We start from the raw sequence: 26,882 nt of genomic DNA, 5'->3' as shown, positions 1-26,882 counted from the left end.
GGAGGGTGAAGCAGAGGCAGAGGGAGAAGCAGACTCCCTGGGGAGCAAGGAGCCCAACAGCTGGGCTCTGATCCCAGGACCCCAGGACCCCGGGATCATGACCTGAGCAGAAGGCAGATGCTTAACCGACTGAGCCACCCGGGCGTCCTTGACTTAAATTTTAGAAATACTGCTCTGAAAATCCCTTCACCCACCCAGCCACTAGACTTGGTCTCTTTGCCCAATTCTAGCCTCTGCTGGTGGCTTGAGTTCTTTCTTCATTTTACTTCCTACTCTGAAATTGCTAGGCATTTCTTAACAGTTTAGCTATACTTTTAGTTTCTTGTCACAGCCCAGCTTATTCTCCCATGGCCTTACCTACTTACCTCGGAGGAAAACCACACAACCCCCTTCCTGCCTGAAAAGAAATACTAGCATTGAAAGTTATTAAAATTTTAATTTTGGTGGTGGCTGTTGTTTGAATTTCTATTATACCCAACACCAGAGCAGCCCGCCTCAAGGCTTCCCAAGGATAGGCAAGTAACCCCAGGAAAGGAGATAAACCTTCTGTAGAGAGTAACACTGGACCTTTTCCCAATCGAAATGAGTGGCCCCAATCTTTATCACCAATACCACTGGAAAGGGGGGTGGGGGAAACAAGAGACCAAGATTGCAGATGGTGTGAGAGATACCACTTTGGAAAGGAACTGCTTCCTTAAGATAAGTGCTCTCGATCTTGAATACAAGTCCTCTTCCTAGAAGAGTAAAGTTCCTTGACCAAGATCCAGACTTTCCTGTGGGAAGCAATAGTGAAGGCATGTGGGAAGAGCTTTGCTTTCCCATTAGAAGCCAGCTCAGCAAATGCACCAGTTCTTTGAAAAATGTCCTCGGTATTTTGATCAGGATAGCATTGAAGGTGTAGTTTGCTCTGGGTAGCACGAACATTTTAACTACGTTAATTCTTCCGATCCATGAGCATGGAATATTTTTCCATCTTTTTATGTCTTCCTCAATGTCTTTCAAGAGTGATTTATAGTTTCTAGAATATAGATCTTTTATGTCTCTGGTTAAGTTAATTCCAAGATAACGTATGATTTTTGGTGCTATTGTAAATGGGATGGATTCCCTAATTTCTCTTTCTTCAGTCTCATTATTCGTGTATAGAAATGCAACTGATTTCTGAGCGTTGATTTTGTATCCCGCCACATTACTAAATTGCTCTATAACTTTTAGTAGTTTGGGGGTGGATTCTTTTGGGTTTTCCATATACAGTATCATGTCATCTGCGAAGAGAGACAGTTTGACTTCTTTGCTGATTTGGATACCTTTTATCCCTTTTTGTTGTCTGATTGCTGTTGCAAGGACTTCTAGTGCTATGTTGAATATTAATGGCGAGAGTGGGCATCCTTGTCGTGTTCCTGATCTTAAGGGAAAGGCATAGACCAATGGAACAGAATAGAGAACCCAGAAATGGACCCTCGGCTCTTTAGGCAACTAATCTTTGATAAAGCAGGAAAAAACATCCGGTGGAAAAAAGACAGTCTCTTCAATAAATGGTGCTGGGAAAATTGGACAGCTACATGCAAAAGAATGAAAAAAAAGAATGTCATCTGCAAAGAGAGACATTTTGACTACACAAAAATAAACTCCAAATGGATGAAAGACCTCGATGTGAGACAGGAATCCATCAAAATTCTAGAGGAGAACATAGGCAGCAACCTCTACGACATCGGCCACAGCAACCTTTTTCATGACACATCTCCAAAGGCAAGAGAAACAAAAGATAAAATGAACTTATGGGACTTCATCAAGATAAAAAGCTTCTGCACAGCCAAGGAAACAGTCAAAAAAACTAAGAGGCAGCCCACGGAATGGGAGAAGATATTTGCAAATGACACTACGGATAAAAGACTGGTATCCAAGATCTACAAAGAACTTCTCAAACTCAATACACGAGAAACAAATAAACAAATCAAAAAATGGGCAGAAGATATGAACAGACACTTTTCCAATGAAGACATACAAATGGCTAACAGACACATGAAAAAATGTTCAAAATCATTAGCCATCAGGGAAATTCAAATCAAAACCACACTAAGACACCACCTTACGCCAGTTAGAATGGCAAAAATAGACAAGGCAAGAAACAACAATTGTTGGAGAGGATGTGGAGAAAGGGGATCCCTCCTACATTGTTGGTGGGAATGCAAGTTGGTACAGCCACTCTGGAAAACAATGTGGAGGTCCCTTAAAAAGTTAAAAATTGAGCTACCCTATGACCCAGCCATTGCACTACTGGGTATTTACCCCAAAGATACAGACGTAGTGAAGAGAAGGGCCATATGCACCCCAATGTTCATAGCAGCAATGTCCACAATAGCTAAATCGTGGAAGGAGCCGAGATGCCCTTCAACAGATGACTGGATTAAGAAGTTGTGGTCCATATATACAATGGAATATTACTCAGCTATCAGAAAGAACGAATTCTCAACATTTGCTGCAACATGGACGGCACTGGAGGAGATAATGCTAAGTGAAATAAGTCAAGCAGAGAAAGACAACTATCATATGATTTCTCTCATCTATGGAACATAAGAACTAGGATGATTGGTAGGGGAAGAAAGGGATAAAGAAAGGGGGGGTAATCAGAAGGGGGAATGAAACATGAGAGACTATGGACTATGAGAAACAAACTGAGGGCTTCAGAGGGGAGGGGGTGGGGGAATGGGATAGACCGGTGATGGGTAGTAAGGAGAGCACGTATTGCATGGTCCACTGGGTGTTATATGCAACTAATGAATCATCGAACTTTATATCGGAAACCGGGATGTACTGCATGGTGACTAACATAATATAATAAAAAATCATTTAAAAAAAAAAAAAAGAAGCCAGCTCAAATTGTGCTCTCTCACCCTGTAGTGATAAAAAGGATTTCTTCATTTCTCTGGAACCTTCCATCTTGGCTTAGCCAAATTTTACTTAGTCTTTATATAGCTTCAGGCATCATCTCCTCAGGGAAGTCTTTCCTAAATAGTCTTCCCTGGGCTGCCATCTGATCTCCTCTCTTTATCATACCTGATTGAAATTTATTTGCTTGATTCTCCCATTCAACTGAGAGCTCCTTGAGGGTCCCAGCTGTGTACTACTCCTCTTTGAATCCCTAATGAACAAGTGTGACATCAGATTCACGGCAAGTCTTCAGTATGTGCTTGAATTTATGAATGAAGAGTAATAGCTGAAATGAACAAGTTAATATTTACTCGAAACTGCCCATTCTGAAATGTGTTTTAATATGATGGAATGTGTTCCAAAATGATGGAGCAGCTATAGGTACTTGATAGAAGGAAAGTTAGGAAGACCTTCTGAGACAGTTTTTCCTTATTCTCCTATCGTTTCCATCCTTATCCCTCAAGAAAGATTTGTGTAAGTCACAATTTTAAGCCTTTACTTATATTTCAATTACCTTTTCCTAACGTCTGCACTTGAGCTTTCAATCACATTTGTTGTTCTGGCAAATCAGCCTCTACTTAACATCCCTACCTGTAAACGAATTCCAGTGTAAGGGTTACTTATAAAGAAAATAAAGTTGAGTTTAAAAATTGATTAGTTTTTAGCTTTAAAACTGAAGCCAAGTGACCCTCTTTGGAGATAGGTGGAAGCAGGTTAATGGCGCTTCTTCTGAACTTTTCTAACTCAATACAACATCCATTTAAAAATTCTTTGAAATGAATATGAATATGCAGACCCTTAGTTACAGTTTGTTTTTAAGAGCTATCATGCAATATGGGGCAAATTTTTTGGAGTGCTCTACCACCTCAGTTTTCCCAGGAATGAGGATTTCTCAGGCCTCCACTCTTTTGGTACTAATCCTGGGAAAGTCCTGGGCAAACTGGGACAGGGCTGGTCACTCTCACTGCAGACAACATTAAGATAAGTGGGTTCGTTTTGTTTTTCTGTTATAACTGATTCTTCATTAAAAACACGATGATTTACAATAGAATTATTTTCCACTGCTAAGGCACTTAACAGGTATTGTAAGTTATCACATACAAATCACTTCAAATTAAGTAAATTACTATCGCACCGCATTTTGACATACTACTGTAAATTCTTATTATACTTGGAATACTTTTAATTTTCTTACTTTAAAAATGCACTTAAGATATTAAATACTCTTCTGAAAATGTATTTTTATTATTTTTATATTTGCTAAGATCAATGAAATGCTTATTAAATAATTAAGTTGATTACCCTAAGAAAAATATTTCTTGAATTTTTTACTACAAACTAGCAACAGAAATTCTTCACCTGTTTTAATCTGTGAATATGTGACCTCTAGACCAGCATAAATGCCTACTCTAACTGTTGTCATACACTAAACTGATAGAGAAAGAGTGTGGTCATCTTCTACTTGTCTCATAAGTAGATGGAGATGAAACCAGAACAGAGGGGACAGAATTCTGTTCCGTTCTATTTCCATCTCCTAGAACTAAGGATTCTGCCATGCCCCTTCTCTAGGATTGCATCAGTTTTAATCTTCATCCGCTCACCCACTCAAGATAAAAAGAGAAGCAAAGGGTAAGCAACCTGGTAAATAACACCTAGCTATTTCTCAGCATGCCCACCACTACCCTTCTGGTCCAAGTCACCATCATCTTGGATCCAGACTGCAATTTCCACCTTTGCCTCCCTTTAGACTGTTCTTAACAAAACAGTGACTATGATCCTTTTAAAAGTCCAATCACGTCACCATTCTGCTCAAACTCTTCAAAAACTTACAGTCTCACACAGAGCAAAGCTTAAAGTCATTATAAGGGTCTACAAGATCTGTCCCAGCCCCTTTCTCTCTGATCTTATTCCCCATCTTGCTCATTCCTCTGGGTTCCTGGATTACTTCAAGCAAGCTCCTCTCCCATTGGCTGTTTGCTCCTCTTATGATGCTCTTCACCTGGAAAGTCGCATGGCTTACTTTTTTATTCCTTCTTTTCTTAAATACCACCATCTCAGTAAGACCACCTTTGCTGATGACTCCAATTTAAAATAGAATCCTATCTATATGCCCTTAACTCCAGCCCCCTTTTCTTCCTTCGTGTTTCTCCATACTATAGGAAATAGTACGCATTCTATTTTTTTGTTTATTTTATGTCTCCAAGTAGAAGGTAAGCTTGAATGCTCTGTGAGCAAATTCTCTCTCTCTAAGACACACACACACACACACACACACACACACACACACACACACTGCTTGTTTTCTTCACTGGTATATCCCCAGTACCTAGAATAGTGCCTGGCACATAGCAGGTACTCAAATATGTCTGGATGAATGAATGATTGGAGGTAACTAAGAAGTCCCTTCTTCTGTCAGTTTCTCTTTCCTCAGTCACCTTCCTGGGACCAAAACTGGAACTGTTTTTTGTTGTTGTTTTTTTTAAGTAATACATTCTGTTAAAAGAGAAAAAGGAAATGAAAAACCCTACGAAGTGATAATATGTTAATTCTGAGTAGTAATTTGCATCTCAGTGTGACTGAATTTACCAGATCTGATTAGAGATTTTCTTCAGCAAGGAAGCAGCGGAAGCCTAAGCCTGAGATCCTGGGACTGTGGCGAGGGGAGGAAGGACACAAGGACTATATAATCTATTTCTTTCACACTTTTCAGTAAGGCTAGACTTGACTTTAGAGACAATAATATCTTGTTTACTTATTTTTAAGTTTTAAGGACCACACATTAGTTTCCAAATTTTATTCTGAAATAATCATAAACTTAGAGAACAGTGCAGAGTACAGACAATTGTTTTTGTTATCAACCATTTGAAAACAAGTAGCCAACATGTTTACTCCAATATTTTAGTTATTTAGTTATTTCCTACAAATAAGTCTAGTCTCTTACATTACCATGATACCATCATGAGGCCTCACTACCAATTATCCAATAATACCCAAACATACTCATCCATTCACTTGTTCCCCCCTCAACTATTTGTCAAATACTTTCCAACATTCCATTATTACATTCTGTTTAGAATACCAAGAGTAAAATATGATCTTAAGGGTGACTTTTAATACGGTAAATAAGTACAGACAATTTAACAGGTGATATGAAAGTATCGTATATATAGGGTACAGTGACAGCAAGCAGTCAATTCTGTCTGAGGGTAGAGTGGCCAAGAAATAATTCCCAGATGCTTGGGAAAAAGCTGAGGATTTGAGGAGGTACTTATGCTTATATCTATATGTAGAGAAGGACATATAAACAGAAGTGCAGGGGGAGAGTGAAGAAAGACACTGGTTTATTAAGGAATAATAAACATTTATGTTAGTGAAGAGTAGACAGAAAAAAGACAAAAAAAATTGCAGCAAGAAATGAGGCCAGAAGCAGTAAGGGCTACATCATGGAGGACACTGTATGCCTTCCTGTGAGAGGTAACTAACCAGTAGGGAGTCACATCAAGGCTTTAAGCTGAGGAACAGTAATTTTTCACTTGTGTTTTAGAGAGAGTGCTGTATCAGTAATGTTGAGGGTATGTATGAAGAATAAGACACTGCAAACTGGAGAAAATTTTAGAGATAATAGAAACAGTGAGGATAAGCAATGAACTAAGTAGCACGGGGGTGAAGATAAAGAAACATACACTTAGATATAAAAGAGGTGTTCATTTGGGGACTTAGGACACAAATAGATGTGTGGGGATAAAGGAGAAAAGAGAGTGCCAGATGATTCTCCAGTTTTCAGGTAGGATGATTACTAGTGGCATTCATAAAAATAGAAGAATGTGTGAGGGGAGGGAGAAAACATGGAATTTTAGAAGCACATGGAGCAAAGGAGAAAGATCTGAGTTGGAATCATGGATTTTGGAGTCCCATGCATATTAACTGGTAGATAATGTACTACTATATTAATACTAATGGTTTACCCAGGGAGAGCTTCCAGACTCTGAAGAGACAAAAAGGATGAAGTCCCTCAGGATACCCTCATTTAAAGGATAGAGTCTAGCCAAGGAGATGAAGATGGAGAAGTCATAGAGATAGGAGGAGAAGAAGAAAAGAATGATTGTATGATTATTAGGCTTCCATTCATGTACGATTCACTTACACTAAAAACAAGTACACGGATAATTAAAACTCTACTCCAACTCTGGCCCCAACCTCTGGCTGATATATATAGAAATTAGACAGGACCAAAGAAAAATCAAAGGATTCAACCCTTGAAAGAAAAGAACCACAAAGAACTTCATATATAAATACAAACACAGCTTTTCCCATGAGGTTACTCTCCAGTCAATGTGACAGAGCTCAAGCAGAAAATCTCAGTATTATTGGCCTGAGGAATAAGAGGATGAGGACTGAGATAGCTAGAGCAGCTGAAAATGGAATGGGGCAAAATCCTAGGGAGTAGGTAGCCAAAAAAAAAAAAAAAAAAAAATCCGTAAATAAACTCCCTCAAATCCTTGACTGATCCCTGAATGTGCATGTGTGCGGCAAGATTTCAGAGAGGCCAGGGGAGAAACAAATGTCAGAAGGCTGAAAGAGGTAAGCAGAGCTTCAGCAGCTACTCACTGCAGAAAAGATGAAGAGTGTCAATCTGTCAAAGTAGAAGGTTTGGTAAACACCTGGGTTGGATTTTCAACTGAAACCTCTAAGAGCCATGTCTTACGAAATAACACCAGTGAGAATTAGGAAATCACACCATGTCTAAGGGAAATGACAAAACAGATCCACCCTGCCAAAACCTAAAACCAGCAATGTTAACTGTCTGCTAGAACATTCTTCATAAGAGGGTAACAAAATCCAGAGTCTGTGACAACATATCTTACGTAATGTTCCAGCACATAACCCCAAATTACTAGATATTCAAAGTACGTAATCCATATCAAGAGGAAAATCAGTCACAAGCCCACAGACAAACCAGATGTTAAAATCAACATTCAAGGACTTTAAAACAGCTCCACAGTGTAGGGATAGAGGGGACATACCTCAATATCATAAAAGCCATCTACAAAAAGCCCACAGTGAATATCATTCTCAATGTGGAAAAACTGAGAGTGTTTCCTTTAGGGTCAGGAACACACAAGGGATGCCCACTCTCACCACTGTTGTTCAACATAGTACTAGAAGTCCTAGCTTCAGCAATCAGACAACAAAAAGAGATAAAAGGCACTCAAATTGGCAAAGAAGAAGTCAAACTCTCACTCTTGACATACTTTATGTGGAAAACCCAAAATACTACACCCCAGAATTGCTAGAACTCATACAGGAATTCAGCAAAGTGGCAGGATATAAAATCAATGCACAGAAATCAGTTGCATTTCTATACACTAACAATGAGACAGAGGAAAGAGAAATTAAGGAATCGATCCCATTTACAATTGCACCAAAAACCATAAGATACCTAGGAATAAATCTAACCAAAGAAGTAAATGTTCTGTATTCTAAAGACTATATAACACTTATGAAAGAAATTGAGAAAGACACAAAGAAATGGAAAAACATTCTATGCTCATGGATTGGAAAAATAAATATTGTTAAAATTTCTATGTTACCCAGGGCAAGCTACACATTCAATGCAATTCCTTTCAAAATACCATCAACATTTTTCACAGAGCTGGAACAAATAATCCTAAAATTTGTATGGAACCAGGAAAGACTCCAAAGAGCCAGAAGAATGTTCTGAAATGGAATATGGAAACAATGGAAAACAAAGTTGGTGGCATCACAATGCCAGACTTCAAGCTCTACTACAAAGCTGTAATCATCAAGACAGTATGGTACTGGCACAAAAACAGACACACAGATCAATGGAACAGAATAGAGAACCCAGAATTGGACCCTCAATTCTATGGTCAACTAATCTTCAACAAAGCAGAAAAGAATATCCAGTGTGAAAAGGACAGTTTCTTCAATAAATGGTGCTGGGAACATTGGACAGCCACATGCAGATGAATGAAACTGAACCTTTTCCTCACACCATACAAAGATAAACTCAAAACAGATGAAAGACCTCAATGTGAGACAGGAAAGCATCAAAATCCTAGAGGAGAACACAGGCAGCAAACTTCTTGGCTTGCAAACACACCTCCAAAAGCAAGGGAAACAAAAGCAAAGATGAACTATTGGGACTTCATCAAGATAAAACCTTCCGTACAGCAAAGGAAACAGTCAACAAAACTAAAAGGCAACCAATGGAATGGGAGAAGATATTTGCAAATGACATATCAGATAAAGGGCTAGTATCTAAGATCTATAAAGAACTTATCAAACTCAACACCCAAAAAAACCAAATAATCCAGTCAAGAAATGGGCAGAAGACATGAACAGATATTTCTTCAAAGAAGACATCCAAATGGCCAACTGACACATGAAAAAGTGCTCAACATCACTCAGCATCATGGAAATACAAATCAAAATGACAATGAGATACCACCTCACACTAGTCAGAACGGCTAAAATTAACAAATCAGGAAACGACAGATGTTGGCGAGAATGCAGAGAAATGGAAACCGTCTTACACTGTTGGTGAGAATGCAAGCTGATTACAGCCACTCTGGAAAACAGTATGGAGGTTCTTCAAGAAGTTAAAAATAGAGCTACGTTATGACGCAGCAATTGTGCTACTGGATATTTACCCCAAAGATACAAGTGTAGTGATCTGAAGGGGCACCTGCACCCTAACATTTATAGCAGCAACGTCCACAATAGCCAAACTATGGAAAGAGCTGAGATGTCCATTTATGGATGAATGGATAAAGAAGATATGGTGCATATGTATACACAAAGGAATATTACTCAGCCATCAGAAAGGATGAATTCTCACCATTTACACTGTCATGGATGGAATTTACATTGACGTGGAGGTTATTATTCTGAGTAAAATAAGACAATCAGAAAGACAATTACCATATGATTTCACTCATATGTGGAATATAAGAAACAGCACAGAGGATCACAAGGGAAGGGAGGGAAAAGTGAATCGGAAGAAATCAGAGAGGGAGACAAACCATGAGAGACTCTTAACTTAAGAAAAAAACTAAGGGTTGCTGGAGAGGAGGTGGGTAGGGGAATGGGATAACTGGGTGAAGGGTATTAAGAAGATCATATGATGTGATCAGCACTGGGTGTTATATGCAACTGATGAATAACTGAACTCTACATATGAAACTAATGATGTACTGTATGTTGACTAATTTAAATTAAAAAGTAAAAATAAATAAAACAGCTACAATGGTATGCTAAAAAAAGACATAGGGGAAAAAAGTGGATATAGTGCATAGAAAGACAGGGAGTTTAAGGAAAGTTATGTTAAACTGTAAAAATGAATCAAATGCAAATCTTAGAACTAAAAATTACTACATTTGAAATTAAAAGCTGAATGGAAAAGAAGAAGGAATCCATAAGTCCAAGATAAGTTAATAGAAATCACCCAAACTGAAGCACAAAGAAATAAAGCTTTAAAAGATGTACAGAGCCTCAATAATTTGTATCAAATTATCAAGCACATATGTAACTGGAGTTGCAGGAGGGATGAGAATAGGAAGGCTAAATAGGCAAAGAAATATTAGCTGAAAAGCTTTCCAATTTGATCAAAAAGAATGTAAAAACATAGTGAATACCAAGCTGAATAAATACACAGAAAACCACAAGAAGGAACTAATAATCGAACTGTGGAAAACTTAAGATAAAGCTACACACTAATTAAAACTACATGTATTGGTATAAAAATTGATATGATGATTAATGAAACTTAACAAATAACTTAGAAATAAGGTATCATAAATCAGCAGGAAAACAAAGAGCACTCAATAATTGATGCTATGGCAACTGGTGAAGTTTTGGGGGGCAGGTATGAGGGAATCAGAACTTTATTGTGGATGATGAGCAACAAAAAATTCAATGTATAAAATAATTAAGTATAAAGTGAAACCACAAAACTATTCAGGGAAATTATTATTCTCTAATGAGGAAGGAAAGGTTTTATTTATTTATTTATTTATTTATTTATTTATTTATTTATTTAAAAGATTTTATTTATTTGAGAGAGAGATAGCAAGAGACAGCATAGGCAGGAGGGAGAGGGAGAAGCAGGCTCCCTCAGCGGGGAACCTGACATAAGACTCAATCCCATGATCCTGGGATCATGACATGAGCCAAAGGCAGACGCTTAACTGACTGAGCCACCCAGGCGCCCCTTATCAAAGTTTTTATAAAAGCACCATAAATGAAAAAAAAACGATAGACTTGACTACACCTTAAAATCTTCTTTACGTGGGGGCGCCTGGGTGGCACAGCGGTTAAGCGTCTGCCTTCGGCTCAGGGCGTGATCCCGGCGTTGTGGGATCGAGCCCCACATCAGGCTCCTCCGCTATGAGCCTGCTTCTTCCTCTCCCACTCCCCCTGCTTGTGTTCCCTCTCTCGCTGGCTGTCTCTATCTCTGTCAAATAAATAAATAAAAATCTTAAAAAAAAAAAAAAAAAAATCTTCTTTACGTGAAGCAAATTAAAAATTAAACTGGGAAAATAACTGAAAAACAACTTTCATATATAAACGGAGCACATAAAAATGATAAAAATGTAGAGAATTGATCAAATGACATAAGACAATTACAAGATAAGACATATAATCAATAAAACGTTTACCTTTAAAAGTAATTACTATTAAAACAATTACATAAAACAATTACAAGACAAGACATATAATCAATAAAACGTTTACTTTTAAAAGTAATTAATATTAATTACTTAATTAATTAAAAGTAATTAATATTAATTAATTAATTAAAAGTAATATTAAAACAATGAAATCACAATTTCACCCATTAAATTAGAAATACTTCAGCTTAATAATCCTCAATCTTCATAACTATGTACTCTACACATTGCTGGCAGGAATGCAAATTGGAACAAATTTTCTAGAAAATAGTTTAATATACACTGTTTTAAATCTGTATTCTTTGTTTCAGAAATTTGCTTTCTGGGAATCTCTTTCAAGAAAACAGAGGAAAAAAAAGTTTACATAAGAATGTTCAGAAAGGAGAGAAGTCAGCAACATGGCTGAATAAGACCTCTTTCATCGTGTCCCTCCCTCCACAACAATTTGACATTCAGTCATGAAAACAGTGCCTTTGTGAGAGCTTTGGGATCCAGTATTATATACCAAAAGACATAAGAGGAGTCTTCCCCACCTGTGCATCAGGTAAAAACCCAGTTGTGGATCCCACAGTGGCTCCTGCACCAGCTCCAGCCCCTCCTGGCCACAGTCTAGAAGTCCAGTAAAAACTTAGACAATCACTTATGAACAGGAGTACCCTTGTGGAAGTCTAGGTCTCCAGCAGAGAAGTCCTAACTCACAGTTGGAGCAAAACAATAGGAGTTGGACGCACTGAAGTGGGTGAAATGAATAGTCCGATTTTACATGTATCACCCTTCTCCAAAAGTGGCACAGCTCAGGGTCATGAGAGATATTCTTACCCTGTGATTTCTCCCAAGAGGGGAAAGTGAAAGTATGTGAGTGAACAGCTGGGCCTTTCCAGCTGTGCGGGATGATGCCAAAGAAACTTATTTCTCTCTCACTCCATTCAAAGTACTGAATTGTGAGCTACATTACTGGAGAGTGGGAATAGCTGGAAAAGTAGAAGATAAGACTCTTGGAGACCATTAAAAGGACATGGATTCTAAAAACTGGGCCACAGATTCCATCGACCAGCTGAACTGTGAGCTGCTAGGGATGTCCTATCTGCAGATCCCCCAACTGGCCCATGGGCACCACCAGTGCTCCACATCCCTCACCTATATACCTCCAACCCTGTGAGCTCTCCCACAGGGGCAGTGAGAAAGCTTTGATGGATGGCAAGTGAGCATGTGCAGAAAATAAGTAAGAATCTGTGAGCCAGAGAGAGACCACAAATTGAGCTTTAGGTCAACCTTTGGGAAAGCAAAAGGGAGGCTGTTGGCACTTGGCCTAGTGCATTGGAGGATCAAAAGAAGGCATGCAAGTTTAAGAATTCTGCCAAAAGAGGGAGCAAAAGTGTGGACCAGGTGCATCCATAAAAGTTCTGAGAATCCCTAGGAAGGCTGACAGAAGAGATTTCTCTCTGGAAGGTAGTTAGTAAAGAAGGAAGGTGCTCAGTTCTCACTGCTACTTCAAATGTGAAGACAGCAAAACAAATCTTCAGGGACTGTGAAAAATCTTTGAAACATGACACAACCAAAGGATAACAATAATCTTCCACAAGCTGATCCCAAAGACATGAATATCTGCTATTTATCTGATAAAGAACTTAAAATACTGTTTTAAGGAAGGTCACTGAGCTACAAGAAAACACAGAGAGACAATTCAACAAAATTTAAAAAAAAAACGAATACACACACAAACTGAGAAGATTAACAAAGATAGAAATCATAAAAGAAGAAATAAAAAAATTCTGGAGCTGAAAAATACAATGAATAAAATGAAAAAGGAACTACAGAGCATTAATATCAGAATGGATGAAGCAGAAGAAAGAACATGTGAGTTAAAAGACAGGAAGTAGGAAATTATCCAGTTACAGGAGAACAAAGAAAAAAGAAGGAAGAAAGCTATGTAATCCATGGGATACCATCAAAAGAAATAATTTGCAAATTATTGAAGTCCCAGAAAGAGAAGAGAGGGAGACAGGGTAGAAAGCTTATATAAAGAAAGAATAGTTAGGAACTTCCCAAATCTGGAAAGAGATTTGGATATCCAAATTCATGAAGCTCACAGATCATCATATAAACTCAACTTAAACAGCTCTTCTGTGAGACACATTATAACAAAACTGTCAAAAATCAAAGACAGAGACACTTAAAAGCAGCAAGAGTAAAGAAGCCTATAACTTACAAGGGAACTCCCACAAAGCTATCAATAACTTTCTCAGCAGAAATCTTATAGGCCAGGAGAGAGTGGGATGATTATATTCAAAATGCTGAAAGAAAATAAAAAGCAACTGCCAATGAAAAATACTCTATCAAGCAAAGTTGTCCTTTGGAAATGAAGGAGAGTTAAACAAAAGCTGAGGAAGCTTATCACTCCAGACTGCCTTAGAAGAAATGCTGAAAGAAGTTCTTCAGGCTTAAATGAAAGGATGTTAAGTGGTAATATGAAAAAAAAATCTGAAAATATAAAGATAAGTGTACAGAATATTCTAATACTTTAATATGGAGGTGTGTTAACCACTTCACTCTTGTATAAAGGTTAACAAACAAGAGTATTAAAAATAACTATAGGGGCGCCTGGGTGGCACAGCGGTTAAGCGTCTACCTTCGGCTCAGGGCGTGGTCCCAGCGTTATGGGATCGAGCCCCACATCAGGCTCCTCCGCTATGAGCCTGCTTCTTCCTCTCCCACTCCCCCTGCTTGTGTTCCCTCTCTCTCTGGCTGTCTCTATCTCTGTCAAATAAATAAATAAAATCTTTAAAAAAAAATAACTATAATAATTTGTTACCAAATTGACAACATAAAAAGAGGAAACCTGTGATATCAAAAATATAAAATGGGGGAATAAAAGAAGAACTTTGATTGTATGCAAAGCTAAGTTGTTACCAGAAGAAAATAGACTATTATATCACAAAGATATTTATATAATGCTCATGGTAACCAGAGAGCAAAAACCAACAGTAAATTCACAAAAGATAAAGACACGAGACTCAAAGCATACCACTATGGAAAATCATCAACATACATGGAAGGCAACCAAAAAGGAAGAAAGGAACAACGGGAACTACAAAACAGCCATAAAATGGCATTAGTAAGTCCTTACCTATCAGGAATTACTCTAAATGTAAATAGAATGAATTCTCCAATCAAAAGGCATGGAGTGCCTGGATGGATTTAAAGAACAAGACCAAATTATATGCTGTCTTCAAGAGACTCATATAGCTTTAAGGATACACACAGGCTCAGAGTGAAGAGATGGAAATGATATCCTATGCAATGGGAAACCAAAAGACAACAAAGGTAGCATTATTTATACAGGGAAAAAATAGACTTTAAGCCAAAAACTGTAACAAAAGGCAAAGAAAGTCATTATAGAGGTACAGGCTGAGAAGATGATGGAATAAGAGGACAGTAAACTCACTTCATCCCATAGATTCAACTACATAACATTCACAAGAGTGTAAATAACTCAGAAAATGACTTGAAGACCACAAACTCCACAAGTAAAAGTAGAGAAGAGGTCACATTAAAAAAGTTAGAAAGGGAAGAAACCCAGTTTGGGAGAAAAGGGGACCATGGTTGACCCTCGTCGGGAGTGAGCCCAGGGTGCAGGGAAGGGCAAGAAGCAAACTATCACACTGGAGAGCCCTCACAGGGAAGATGAATCCCCATAACATTTGGCATTGAAAGCGAGAGGGACTGAATTTCATGAGTACATACACCCAGTGGGACTTAAAGCCTGGAATCTTAAAAATCAGCAGGCTCAGTTCTGGAAAGTTGAGTCCCCACTTAAAGGTACAGTGCAACAAATAGGCAGTAGAGATACAGCATAGAAACAGCAGTTTGAAAAATGCCTAGGGCACAGGGGAGGGAGAGTTATTTACTTATCTCAGAGCATGGCCAGAGAGGCAGGGATCACAGGGAGACCCTTCCAGGAATAAAGGAGCTAGCAGATGACATCCCCCCACCATTACCCCTCAGCATAAACACATGGCCCCCTGTGGGAACCAGCATTGCATAACACTTTCTACCCAACTTGCTTACATGAAGCCCCTCCCACCACCTACACTTTGATGGATCTGCTCTATCTAGTCAAGCTTGCCTAAGTCCAGCAAGGTGGGTCCTTTCCCCCAGAAAACTGGAGCAATCCCCATCAAAACCTCATCTCCTGACCAGGAGGCTTTTGTTCGGGTGACATCAGGGGCAAGTCTCACTTTGTAGGCAGACCACTGTACACTAAGTTAAACTGTGCCCTACCAGGCTGGGGACAAAACACTGCCCACACAGGCAAAGAGAGCCTCTGCAGATAACTGGACAAGAGGAAACAATGGAAAGGACATAACAGCAGGGCACATGTAACACATATAGGAGACACTTCCTGAAGTGCAGGTCCTGGGGAACAGGAGACAAAGCACTACAGGGCACGACAGGACCTCTTCTTCATAAGGTTATTACCTTCAAGAGCAGGAGACATAATTGACTTTCCTAACACACAGAAACAGACATAGAGGGTTAGACAAAATGAAGAAACAGAGGAATATGTCCTAAATGAAAGAACAAGACAAAACCACAGCAAGAGACCTAAGTGAAATGAATATAAGTGATATGTCTCAGAGACTTTACAGTAATGATCACAAAGATACTCACTGGACTTGAGAAACGACTGTAAGACATCAATGAGACCCTTACCACACAGATAAAAAAGAACCAATCAGAGATGAAAAACACAGTATATGAAATTAAAAATAGACTTGTTGAAATAAATATCACGCTAAAGGAAGCAGAAAAACAAATTAATGACCTGGGAGACAGAGTAATATAAAATAATCAAGATGAACAAATGAGAGAAAGAAATTAATATCCTTAAAAAATTAGGGAACTCAGTGACTCCACCAAGCATAATAACATTCACATTATGGGAATCTGAGAAGAGGAGAGAAAGGGGGCAAAAAATAAATCTGAAGAAATAATAGCTAAAAACATTCCTAATCTGGAGAAGGAAACAGACATTTATACCTAGGAGCCACAGAGATCCTCCAACAAAATCAACCCAAGAAGGTCTACACCAAGAAATATAGGGTTAAAATGGCAAAAAGTAGTGATAAAAATATTTTTTTAAAAAACAGCAAAAAAAGAAGACAGTTATATACAAGGGAAACCCCATAAAACTCTCAGGAGATATTTCAGCAGAAACTCTGCAGGCCTGAAGCAAGTGACATGATATATTCGAAGTGCTGAAAGGGAAAAATCTGCAGCCAAGAACACCCTACTCTACAAGGCTATAATTCAGAATAGAAGGAGAGATAAAGAATTTCTCAGACAAAAACTAAAACAGTTCATGACCACTAAACCAGCCCTAAATAGTAAAGGGGACTCTTTGAATGGAAAAACAAAAGACCATAAGTGGGAGTATGAAAAGTAGGAAACCCAAAAGCATTAAAAATAAATATATCTGTAAAAATCATAGAAGGGATTCACAAAATAAAAGGATGTAAAATATGACACCATATACCTAAGATGTGAAGGAAAGAGGAGTAAAGAATGGGATCAAACTTAAGCAACCATGAACTTAATATAGATATATGCAAAAGATGTTATGTACAAAACAAGCGGTAACCACAAATCAAAAATCAATAGATAGGCAAAAGATGAAGAGAAAGGAATCCAAGTATATCACTAAAGAAAGCCAACAAACCATGAAAGAGAGCAAGAGAAAGATCAGAGAAAAACTACAAAAAGAACCACAAAACAAATAACAGAATTTTCTATCAATAATTACTTTGACTATAAATGGACCATTAAATGCTCCAATCAAAAGACTAAGTACGTTGGTGGCTCAGTTGACTAAGGATACAACTCTTGGTTTTGGCTCAGGTTATGATTTTAGGGTCTGGGATCGAGCCCTGTGTCTGGGTGCAGAGTCTGCTTGTCCCTCTCCCTCCCCAACTCACTCACTCTCTCTTTCTTTCTCTCTCTAAAATCAATCAATCTTTTTTTTTTTTTAAAAGACATAAGGTGACAGAATGAATTTTAAAAAAAAAACTATATGAGCCTACAAAAGACTCACTTCAGACTGGAAGACACTTGAAGATTGAAGATGAGGGGATGGAGAAACATCTATCGTGCAAATAGATGTCAAAAAAAAGCCGGGATAGCAATACTTATTTTGGAAAAAATAGACTTTAAAACAAAAACTGTAACAAAAGACAAAGATGGGCACTATATAATAATAAAGGAGACAATCCAAAAGGAAGATAACAATCATAAATATTTATGCACCCAACATGGGAGTACCCAAATACATAAAACAGTCAATAACAAACATAAAGGATAAAATGGACAGTAATACAATAACAGTAGGGCACTTTAACACCTGACTTGTATCAACAGCAGATCCTCCAAACAGAAAATCAACAAGGAAACAATGGGTTTGAATGATACAGTGGACCAGACTGATTTCACAGACATATTCAGAACACTTCATCCTAAAACAGCAGAATACACATTCTTTTCAAGTACACATGGAATATTCTCCAGAACAGATTGCCTAGAAGGCCACAAAGTCTTTCAAAAAGGCTGAAGTCAATACCATGCATGTTTTCTGACCACAATGCTATGAAACTAGAAATCAACCACAAGAAAAAAATCTGGAAAGAGCACAAATGCATGGAAGCTAAATAACATGCTACAAAACAATGACTGGGAAAGAAATCACAGAAGAAATGTTTTAAAGTACATAGATACAAATGCAAATGAAAACACAATAGTCCAAAATCTTTGGGATGCAGCAAAAGCAGTTCTAAGAGGAAAGTGTATAGCAATACAGGCCTACTTTACAAAACAAACAAACAAACAAACAAAATCTCAAATAAACAACCTAAACTTATACCTAAAGGAGATGGGGGGAAAAAAAACAGAAACCAAAACCAGGAGAAGGAAGGAAATAATAAAATTTAGAGCAGAAATAAATGATATAGAAACTAAAAAACCAACAGAACAGATCAATGAAACCAGGAGTTGGTTCATTGGAAAGATCAACAACAAAACTGATAAATCTCCAGCCAGACTCATCAAAAACAAATTAATAAAAATAAAAATAAAAAAATAACAACAAAAAAGAGCAAGTGAGCAAGAAATGACTCACATAAACAAAAAATTATAAGACAATTTTATGAGAAACTGTATGCCAATAAATTTCACAACCTAGAAGAAACGGATAAATTCTGAGAAACATAACCTATGAACACTAAAGCAGGAAGAGACAGCAAATGTGAACAGACCAATTACCAGCAATAAAACTGAATTAGTAATCATAGAACTCCCAAAAAACAAAACTCCAGGATCAGATGGCTTTCCATGAAAATTCTGCCAAACATTAAAGAGTTAACACTGGGAAGCCTGGGTGGCTCAGTCGGTTAAGTGTTCAACTCTTTATATCAGTTCAGGTCATGATCTCAAGGTCTGGGACCAAGCCCCATGTCAGGTAACATGTGCAGCCGCTTACGATCCTCTCCCTCTGCCCCTCCTTCCTCTAGGGGGGAAAAAGGAGAGTTAATACCTATTCTTTTCAAGCTATTCCAAAAATCAGAAGAGGAAGGAAAACTTCCAAATTCATTCTGTGAGGCAAGTATTACTCTGATACCAAAACCAGATGAAGACACTACCAAAAAAAAAAAAAAAAAGTCAATATCTCTGATGAACACAGATGGAAAAAACCTCAACAAAATATTAGCAAACTGAATCCAACAATGCATTAAAAAAATCATTCACATGGTCAAGCGGGATTTGTTCCCAGGATGCAAGGATGGATCAATAGCCATAAATTAATTGATGTGATACATCACATCAATAAGAGAAAAGATGAAAACCATATATCATCATTTCAATAGATACAGAAAAATCATTTGGCAAAGTACAACATCCATTCACAATAAAAACTCTAGTTGGTCTACAGGGAACATACCTCAACATAATAAAGGCCATATATGAAAAACCCACAGCCAACATCATACTCAATGGGGGAAAACTGAGAGCTTTTCTGCTAAGGTCAGGAACAAGACAAGGATGTCCGCTCTCACTACTTTTATTTAACATAGTACTAGAAATCCTAGCCTCAGCAATTAGACAATAAAAAAGAAATAAAGGGCATTCAAATTGGTAAGGAAGAAACAAAACTTTCATTATTTCCAGATGACATGATAGTATATATAAAAAACCCTAAAGACTCCACTGAACAATTACTAGAACTGATAAATAAATTCAGTAAATTTGTAGGATACAAAACCGATGTGTAGAAATCTGTTACATTTCTATGTACTAATAATGAAGCAGCAGAAAGTGAAATTAAGAAAATAATCCTACTTACAACTGTACCAAAAACAATAAAATACCTAATAAACTTAACCAAAGAGGTGAAAGAACTATACTCTGAAAACTATAAAACAGTGATGAAAGAAATTGAAGATAACACAAAGAAACAGAAAGACATTCCCTGTGCATGGGTTGGAAGAACAAATATTGTTAAAATGTGTATACTACCCAAAGCAATCTACAAATTAAAAGCAATCTCCATAAAAATACCAAAAGCATTTTTCACAGAACTATAATAAACAATCCTAAAAGTTGTATGGAACCACAAAACACCCAAAATAGCCAAAGCAATCTTGAAAAAGAAAAACAAAACTGGTGGTATCCCAATTCCAGACTTCAAGTTATATTACAAAGCTGTAGTATTGAAAACAGCATGGTACTGGCATAAAAACAGACACCCAGACCAATGGAACAGAACAGAAAATCCAGAAATAAACCCACAGTTATATGACCAATTAATCTTTGACAAAGCAAGAAAGAATATCCAATGGGAAAAAGATCATCTCTTCAACGAATGGTGTTGGGAAAGCTGGACAGCAACATGCAAAACAATGAAATTGGACCACTTTCTTTCACCACACACAAAAACAAACCCAAAATGGATAAAAGACCTAAATATGAGACCTAAAACCATAAAAATCCTTGAAGAGAGCAACTGCTTTAACATTAGCCATAATGACATTTTTTCTATATATGTCTCCTGAGCCAAAGGAAATAAAAGCAACAATAAAAAGTTTCTGCACAGTGTAGGAAACAATTTAAAAAACTAAAAGGCAACCTACTGAATGGGAGAAGATATCTGCAAATGACATAGCTGATAAAGGGTTAGTATCCAAAGTATATAAAGAACTAATATAGCTCAACACCCAAAAAACAAATAACCCATTTTAAAAATGGGCAGAAGACATGGCCAACAGATACATGAAAAGATGCTCAACATCACTAATCATCAGGAAATCATCACAAATCAAAACTACCATGAGACATCACTTCACACCTGTCACAATGGCAAAAATCAAAAAACGCGAGAAACAAGTGTTGGAGAGGATGTGGAGAAAAAGAAAACCTTGTGCACTCTTGGTGGGACTACAAACTGCTATGTCCACTGTGGAAGAGCATGGAGGTTTCTTGAAAAAATTAAAAATAGAACTACCCTACAATCCAGTAACTTTTACCCTACTACTAATCACTAATTACCCTACTAATCACACTACTTTTACCCAAAAAATACAAAAACACTAATTCAAAGGGATACATGCACCCCTATGTTTAGAGCAGCATTATTTACAATACTCAAACCATGGAAGCAGCACAAGTGTTCACTGATAGATGAACAGATAAAGAAGATGTGATACACACACACACATACACATATGCACACACATATGTGTGTGTGTGTGTATATATATATACATATATATATGTATATATATATATATATGGAAATATTATTCAGCCAAAAAAAGAATGAAATCTTGCCATTTGCCACAACAGGGATGGAATTAGGGAGTATAATACTAAGCAAAATAAATCGATCAGAGAATGTTAAATACCACATGATTTCACTCACATGTGCAATTTAAGAAACAAAATGGAAAAAAAAAAAAAAAGGATAGAGAGAGACAAACCAAGAAACAGACTCTTAATTATAGAAAACAAACTAATGGTTACCAGAGGGGAGGTGGGTGGGGGGATGGGTGAAATAGGTGATGGAGATTAAAGATATACTTATCATGATGAGCACTGAGTAATGTACAAAATTGCTAAATCCCTATATTGTACACCTGAAACTAATATAACATTATATGTTAACTACACTGAAATTAAAATTAAAAATTTAATTAAAAAGTCATTATATAATGATAAAATGGCTAAATCATCAAGGAAATATAACAATTATAAATATATACGCCCCTAACTTTGGAACACCTAAGTATCTTAAACAAATACTGACAGATGTAAAGGGAGAAACAGACAACAATAGAATAATAGTAAGGGACATCAATACTCCACTTTCAATAGTGAACAGATTATCCAGAGAGTAAATCAATAATGAAACATTTGAGTTGAACCATACTTTAGACCAAAGGGACCTAAGAGACATATACAGAATATTTCATCCAACAGGAACAGAATTACATTCTTCTCAAGTGCCCATGGAACATTCCCCAAGATACATCATATGATAGGTTACAAATCAAGCCTCAGTAATTTTAATTAATCTTAAATCATATCTAGTATCTTTTCTGACCACAATAGTATGCAATTAGAAATCGATACCAGGAAGAAAACTGAAAGTTAATAAATATGTGGAAATTAAACATGCTACTGGACAACCAATGGGTCAAAGAAGAAATCAAAAGAGAAATCAAAAAAGATCTTAAAACAAATGAATATGGAAACACACATACCAAAACTTATGGGTTGCAGCAAAAGCAGATCTAAGAGGGAGTTCATAGCAATAAGCACCAACGCTAAAAAACAAGAAAGATTTCCAATAAACAACCTAACTTTACACCTTAAGAAACCGGAAAAAAAAGAACTAAGCCCAAACTTAGCAGAAGGAAGAAAATAACAAAGGTCAGAGCAGAAAGGAATGAAATAGAAACCACAAAAACAATAGAAAAGATCAATGAAACCAAAACCTGCTTTTTTTTGAACTGATAAAGAAAATAAGAGACCTTTAGCGAGATTACTAAGAGAAAAGAGAAATGACTCAAATAAATAAAATCAGACATGAAAGAGGAGATATTACAACTGATACCAAAGAAATATAAAGAATCAAATAAACTATTACAATTATACACCAATTAACTAGACAACCTATAAGAAATGGATTAATTCCTGGAAATATTAAACCTACTAAAACTGAATCATAAAGAAATAGAAAATCTGAAGATACCAATAATGAGATTGAATGAGAAATCAAAAATCTCCCAACAAAGAAAAGCCCAGGACCAAATAATTTCCCTGGTAAAATCTACCAAACATTTAAAGAAGAATTAACACCAACCCTTCTCAAACTCTTCCAAAAAACTGAAAAGGAGGGAGTACTCCCAAATTCATTATATGAAGACAACATTACCCTAATCCCAGAGCCAGATGACACTACAAAAGAAGAAAACTACAGGCCAATAACCCTGATAAATATGGAGGCAAACATTTTCAACAAAATATTAGCAAGCTGAATTCAACACCACATTCAAACAATCACACATCATGATCAAGTGGCCTTTATACCTGGGATGCCAGGATGATTCAATATATACCAATCAATAAATGTGATACATCACATTAACAGAATGAAGGAAAAAATCATATAGTCATCTCAATAGATGAAGAAAAAAATAGATGACAAAATACAACTTCCTTTCATGATTAAAAACTCTCAAAAATTTGTTAATAAATCAGTAAACATAGTAAAGGCCATATTTGGTAAGGCCACAGCTAGCATTATATCAGTGATGAAAGGCTGAAAACTTTTTCTCTTCTATAAGGAATAAAACAAGGATGCCCAATCTCACCACTCGTATACAACATAGTAATCAATATCCTAGCCAGAGAAATCAGGTAGGAAAAAGAAAAAGGCACCCAAATCAGAAAGGAAGTAAAACTACTTTTGTTTGTGGATGATATGATTTTATATATAGAAAATCCTAAAGACTCCACCAAAAAGTGTTAGAAATATAAATTCAGCAAAGTTGAAAGGAACAAAGGCTCCACTGGGAGCCTGCTTCTTCCTCTCCCACTCCCTCTGCTTGTGTTCCCCCTCTCTCTGCCTGTCTTTCTCTGTCAAATAAATAAATGGAATCAGAAAGAAAGAAAGAAAGAAAGAAAGAAAGAAAGAAAGAAAGAAAGAAAGAAAGAAAGAAAGAAAGAAAGAAAGAAAGAAAAAGAAATGGAAAATGAAACAAATGGAAAGATATCCCATGTTCAAGGACGGAAAGAATGAATACTGTTAAAATGTCCACACTACCCAAAGCCATCTATAGATTAAATGCAATTTCTATGAAAACTCCAAGGACATTCTTCATAGACATAGGGGAAAAAATCCTAAAATTTGTATAGAATCACAAAAGGTTCCAAATAGCCAAAGGAATCACTTGACCAAAAAATTCAGAATCCCTTAAATAAGGTCCTTTACATAAAATATTTTACAAACATATTTTTCATAAAATAAGGCATAATGATGTGAGGTTATTTGGCTTGTCATACACACCAGTCCAAGAACAAATACATTCTGCACAATTTTTCCAGGTAATTTACCACTTCTTTGGTGACTCTTTCAGTTTCCTAATGGCTCAGCAGGAAAACCACCAAACTACTCAACAGTGAAATTCTTGAGCAGGTGCAATCAAAACCTCTTTCAGAGGCAAATTAGGTTTTCTGCCTAAGTGGATGTATTTTCTGCAGGTGATGGTGTGGTGAGTGAATCTTTCTCTAACTGTAAAGAAACCTGTGATATTTGTTTTCCCTTTCATGCAGTAGACTCCAACATTTTTAACCACCCTTGTCAGTAAAATATGTAAATACATCAAAACATGTATGTAGTTTAACAGGTTATATAAATGTACTCTTATTAGTCTATACATTAAATTTTACTAAAACTTAATTTCTTTTTATAAAGTAAATAAATAAAAATGGAAAGTTTAACATACCCTTCCCCACCAGTGACGTGTGTTGTGAAGCACCCTTTCTTGCAGACCACTTCTAGAGAAACTGAAATAAATTCTGTTCATACGCAATGTGTGTTTCCTTCCAGATATAAGAGAACAAATCTGCCAATAGTGCAGACATCAATGATGAAAGTGAGGTCGATTCACAACATATATAGTTACCAAGTGGTCTAATGTTCACTGTAAGGCTGAACCTTCTTTTGAATCAACTTAAAAAGTAGTTCTACATCTTAGAAAGAATAAAGAAAAAAAGAACTCATTTTGGTAGATGAAATATTTTTCTTTTTTTCTTTTAAAAAATTTTTTTTATTATGAAATATTTTTAAATAATGAGTGAATACCGGATTTTAGGTACACATTAAAAGTAGCCTGTCTATTCATTAATCAAATATTAATTGTATGGCCATGACACACCTTGCATTTTTCCCACACACTAGTTATATTTACATGTTTTGTAACCCACAGTCTCTCTTCAGACATGGAAATGACTAAGCAGTGATGACATGAATTTCTAAATTATTTTAATACAATACATGAATAGATTGGCACACTGGCAGTTTAGAGTGAGACTGCCATTTATCAATTCTACCTCCTAAAACTAGACTATAAGTTCCTCAAAGATAAGGACTATACTTATTTGATCATTATTATAAACCTAGCGCAGTGACTGGCATGTAGTAAGCATTGAACACTTACAATTTTGCTGGAGGGGTGGAAGAAAAGGGACAAAGAAAGAGAGTAGAAGAAGAATAAATAAACCAAAGTCTGAGAACAAACTTTAAGAACCATTCTATTGTCCCTAATGCATAGTTTGACTATAACTACTAATGGTATTTTTTCTGAAGATATATACATATGTATACATGTTAGATGGGTATATAATATCTATATATGCCCATCTCTATATATCCATCAAAGGCACATGATCCTGCTTAACATCCCGCACCTGCACTTAGTACATAATTCAAGACTCTGAGATTCAAGAGGAGAATCCATCCCAAATCAGGACCAAGTCCTCAAAAGTTCATTTACTTTCAAGTTTTATGATACATTAAAAGGTATTATTGTAAATGTAACAGAAGTACTTTAAGGAAAATTGGCAAAATACAGGAAAGTAGAATTTAACATTATCATAGTTCTACCACCCAAAGACAACCACTATTAACATTTTTTATGTTAAATTCATACCAAATTTTAGTATCCCTATTAGTAACTTTCTATAATGCTACAAGGGGCTCGTGGACAACTAAAATGAAAAAAAAAATAGTAGAGTAATTCCAACTATGCTTAATGAGGGAAGACTTAGGATCTTGGAAGAGTTCCCAACCTAAACTCTCATGAGATTATGAGCTCATTAAGGAAAGATACCTTGTTCTAGTCGTCTTTCTTATGGCCCAGCCACGGGCTCAAGCAGTGAGCCCTGTACATACTATTCACTCTGTAAATGTTCACTGAATATACATCTAGAAAGAGAGGTAATCAGCAAACTTTTATTGTTAGGACTCTTCCTTCTATGATTGCTCAAGGCTCACTCCCAACTACTCCCCGACGACCTCATCCTCTGTCATTCATTGCCAAGTAATTTAACTACAGTAATGATAAAGATCTTGTTGCAGCCTGAAAGTGAATCTGTTTTATTCTTCCCTAACTTTCATCGTGTCATTTCCTTCTTCACTTAGCTAAGTTCTGCTCACTCCTTGCAATTCTGCTCAGAAGTCATGTTCTTCAAGAAGTCTCCCCGGATGCTATTTTGCCCCTTTCAGGCTGAGCTAAGTGCTAATATTCTGGGCCCCCATCGTACCCAATGCAAGCATCTAACACTACAATTGCCACAGAACGTGGAAATGAGCCACTTACATATACTGCTCATTCGCAGACTGTAAGCTCTTTGAGACGTCTATCTTTATATTCACAAATATTAGCACAGTTTCAGTAAATACTTATGGAATGAATGAAAGAATGAACGTAGTCATTCTATCTTTGTTCTAGTTTATATCTAATTTGCCGGTTCAGTCAGCTGTTCACTCACAATTTTAATTATCTTAAAAAAACAATAAACAAAACCCTGTCCTGATTTCCAACAGAAATCAGATATAAAAATGGCAAACATCAAGATCTGTTTATTCATGTAACCAAAAAGTATCCCTTTCTAATTTTTTACAATGACTAATCAATAAACACTCAACATCAT

The 26,882-nt window shown here is 36.6% G+C and overlaps 1 protein-coding gene across 5 annotated transcripts in view; it reads right to left on the bottom strand.

The window, feature by feature from the left end:
* The window catches only part of NME7 (NME/NM23 family member 7), a 244,015-nt gene that overhangs the window by 100,245 nt on the left and 116,888 nt on the right, over positions 1–26,882 (bottom strand). Inside the window, exon 11 of one of the 5 annotated variants that reach the window (XM_045797519.2) lies at positions 11,789–24,725. The exons of the other annotated variants lie outside the window; for them this stretch is intronic. Coding sequence (XP_045653475.2) covers positions 24,624–24,725 — 102 coding nt within the window. The 3' untranslated portion in view covers positions 11,789–24,623. Of the gene's footprint in view, positions 1–11,788; positions 24,726–26,882 lie in introns of those variants that run through there. 5 annotated transcript variants of the gene reach the window in all.

This window comes from Ursus americanus, chromosome 2, assembly GCF_024610735.1.
Source record: "Ursus americanus isolate L20-20 chromosome 2, mUrsAme1.1.p, whole genome shotgun sequence".
NCBI classification, from domain to species: domain Eukaryota; kingdom Metazoa; phylum Chordata; class Mammalia; order Carnivora; family Ursidae; genus Ursus; species Ursus americanus.
The sequence above is the reverse complement of the archived record's forward strand: the minus strand, read 5'-3'. Positions and strand labels throughout refer to the sequence as shown.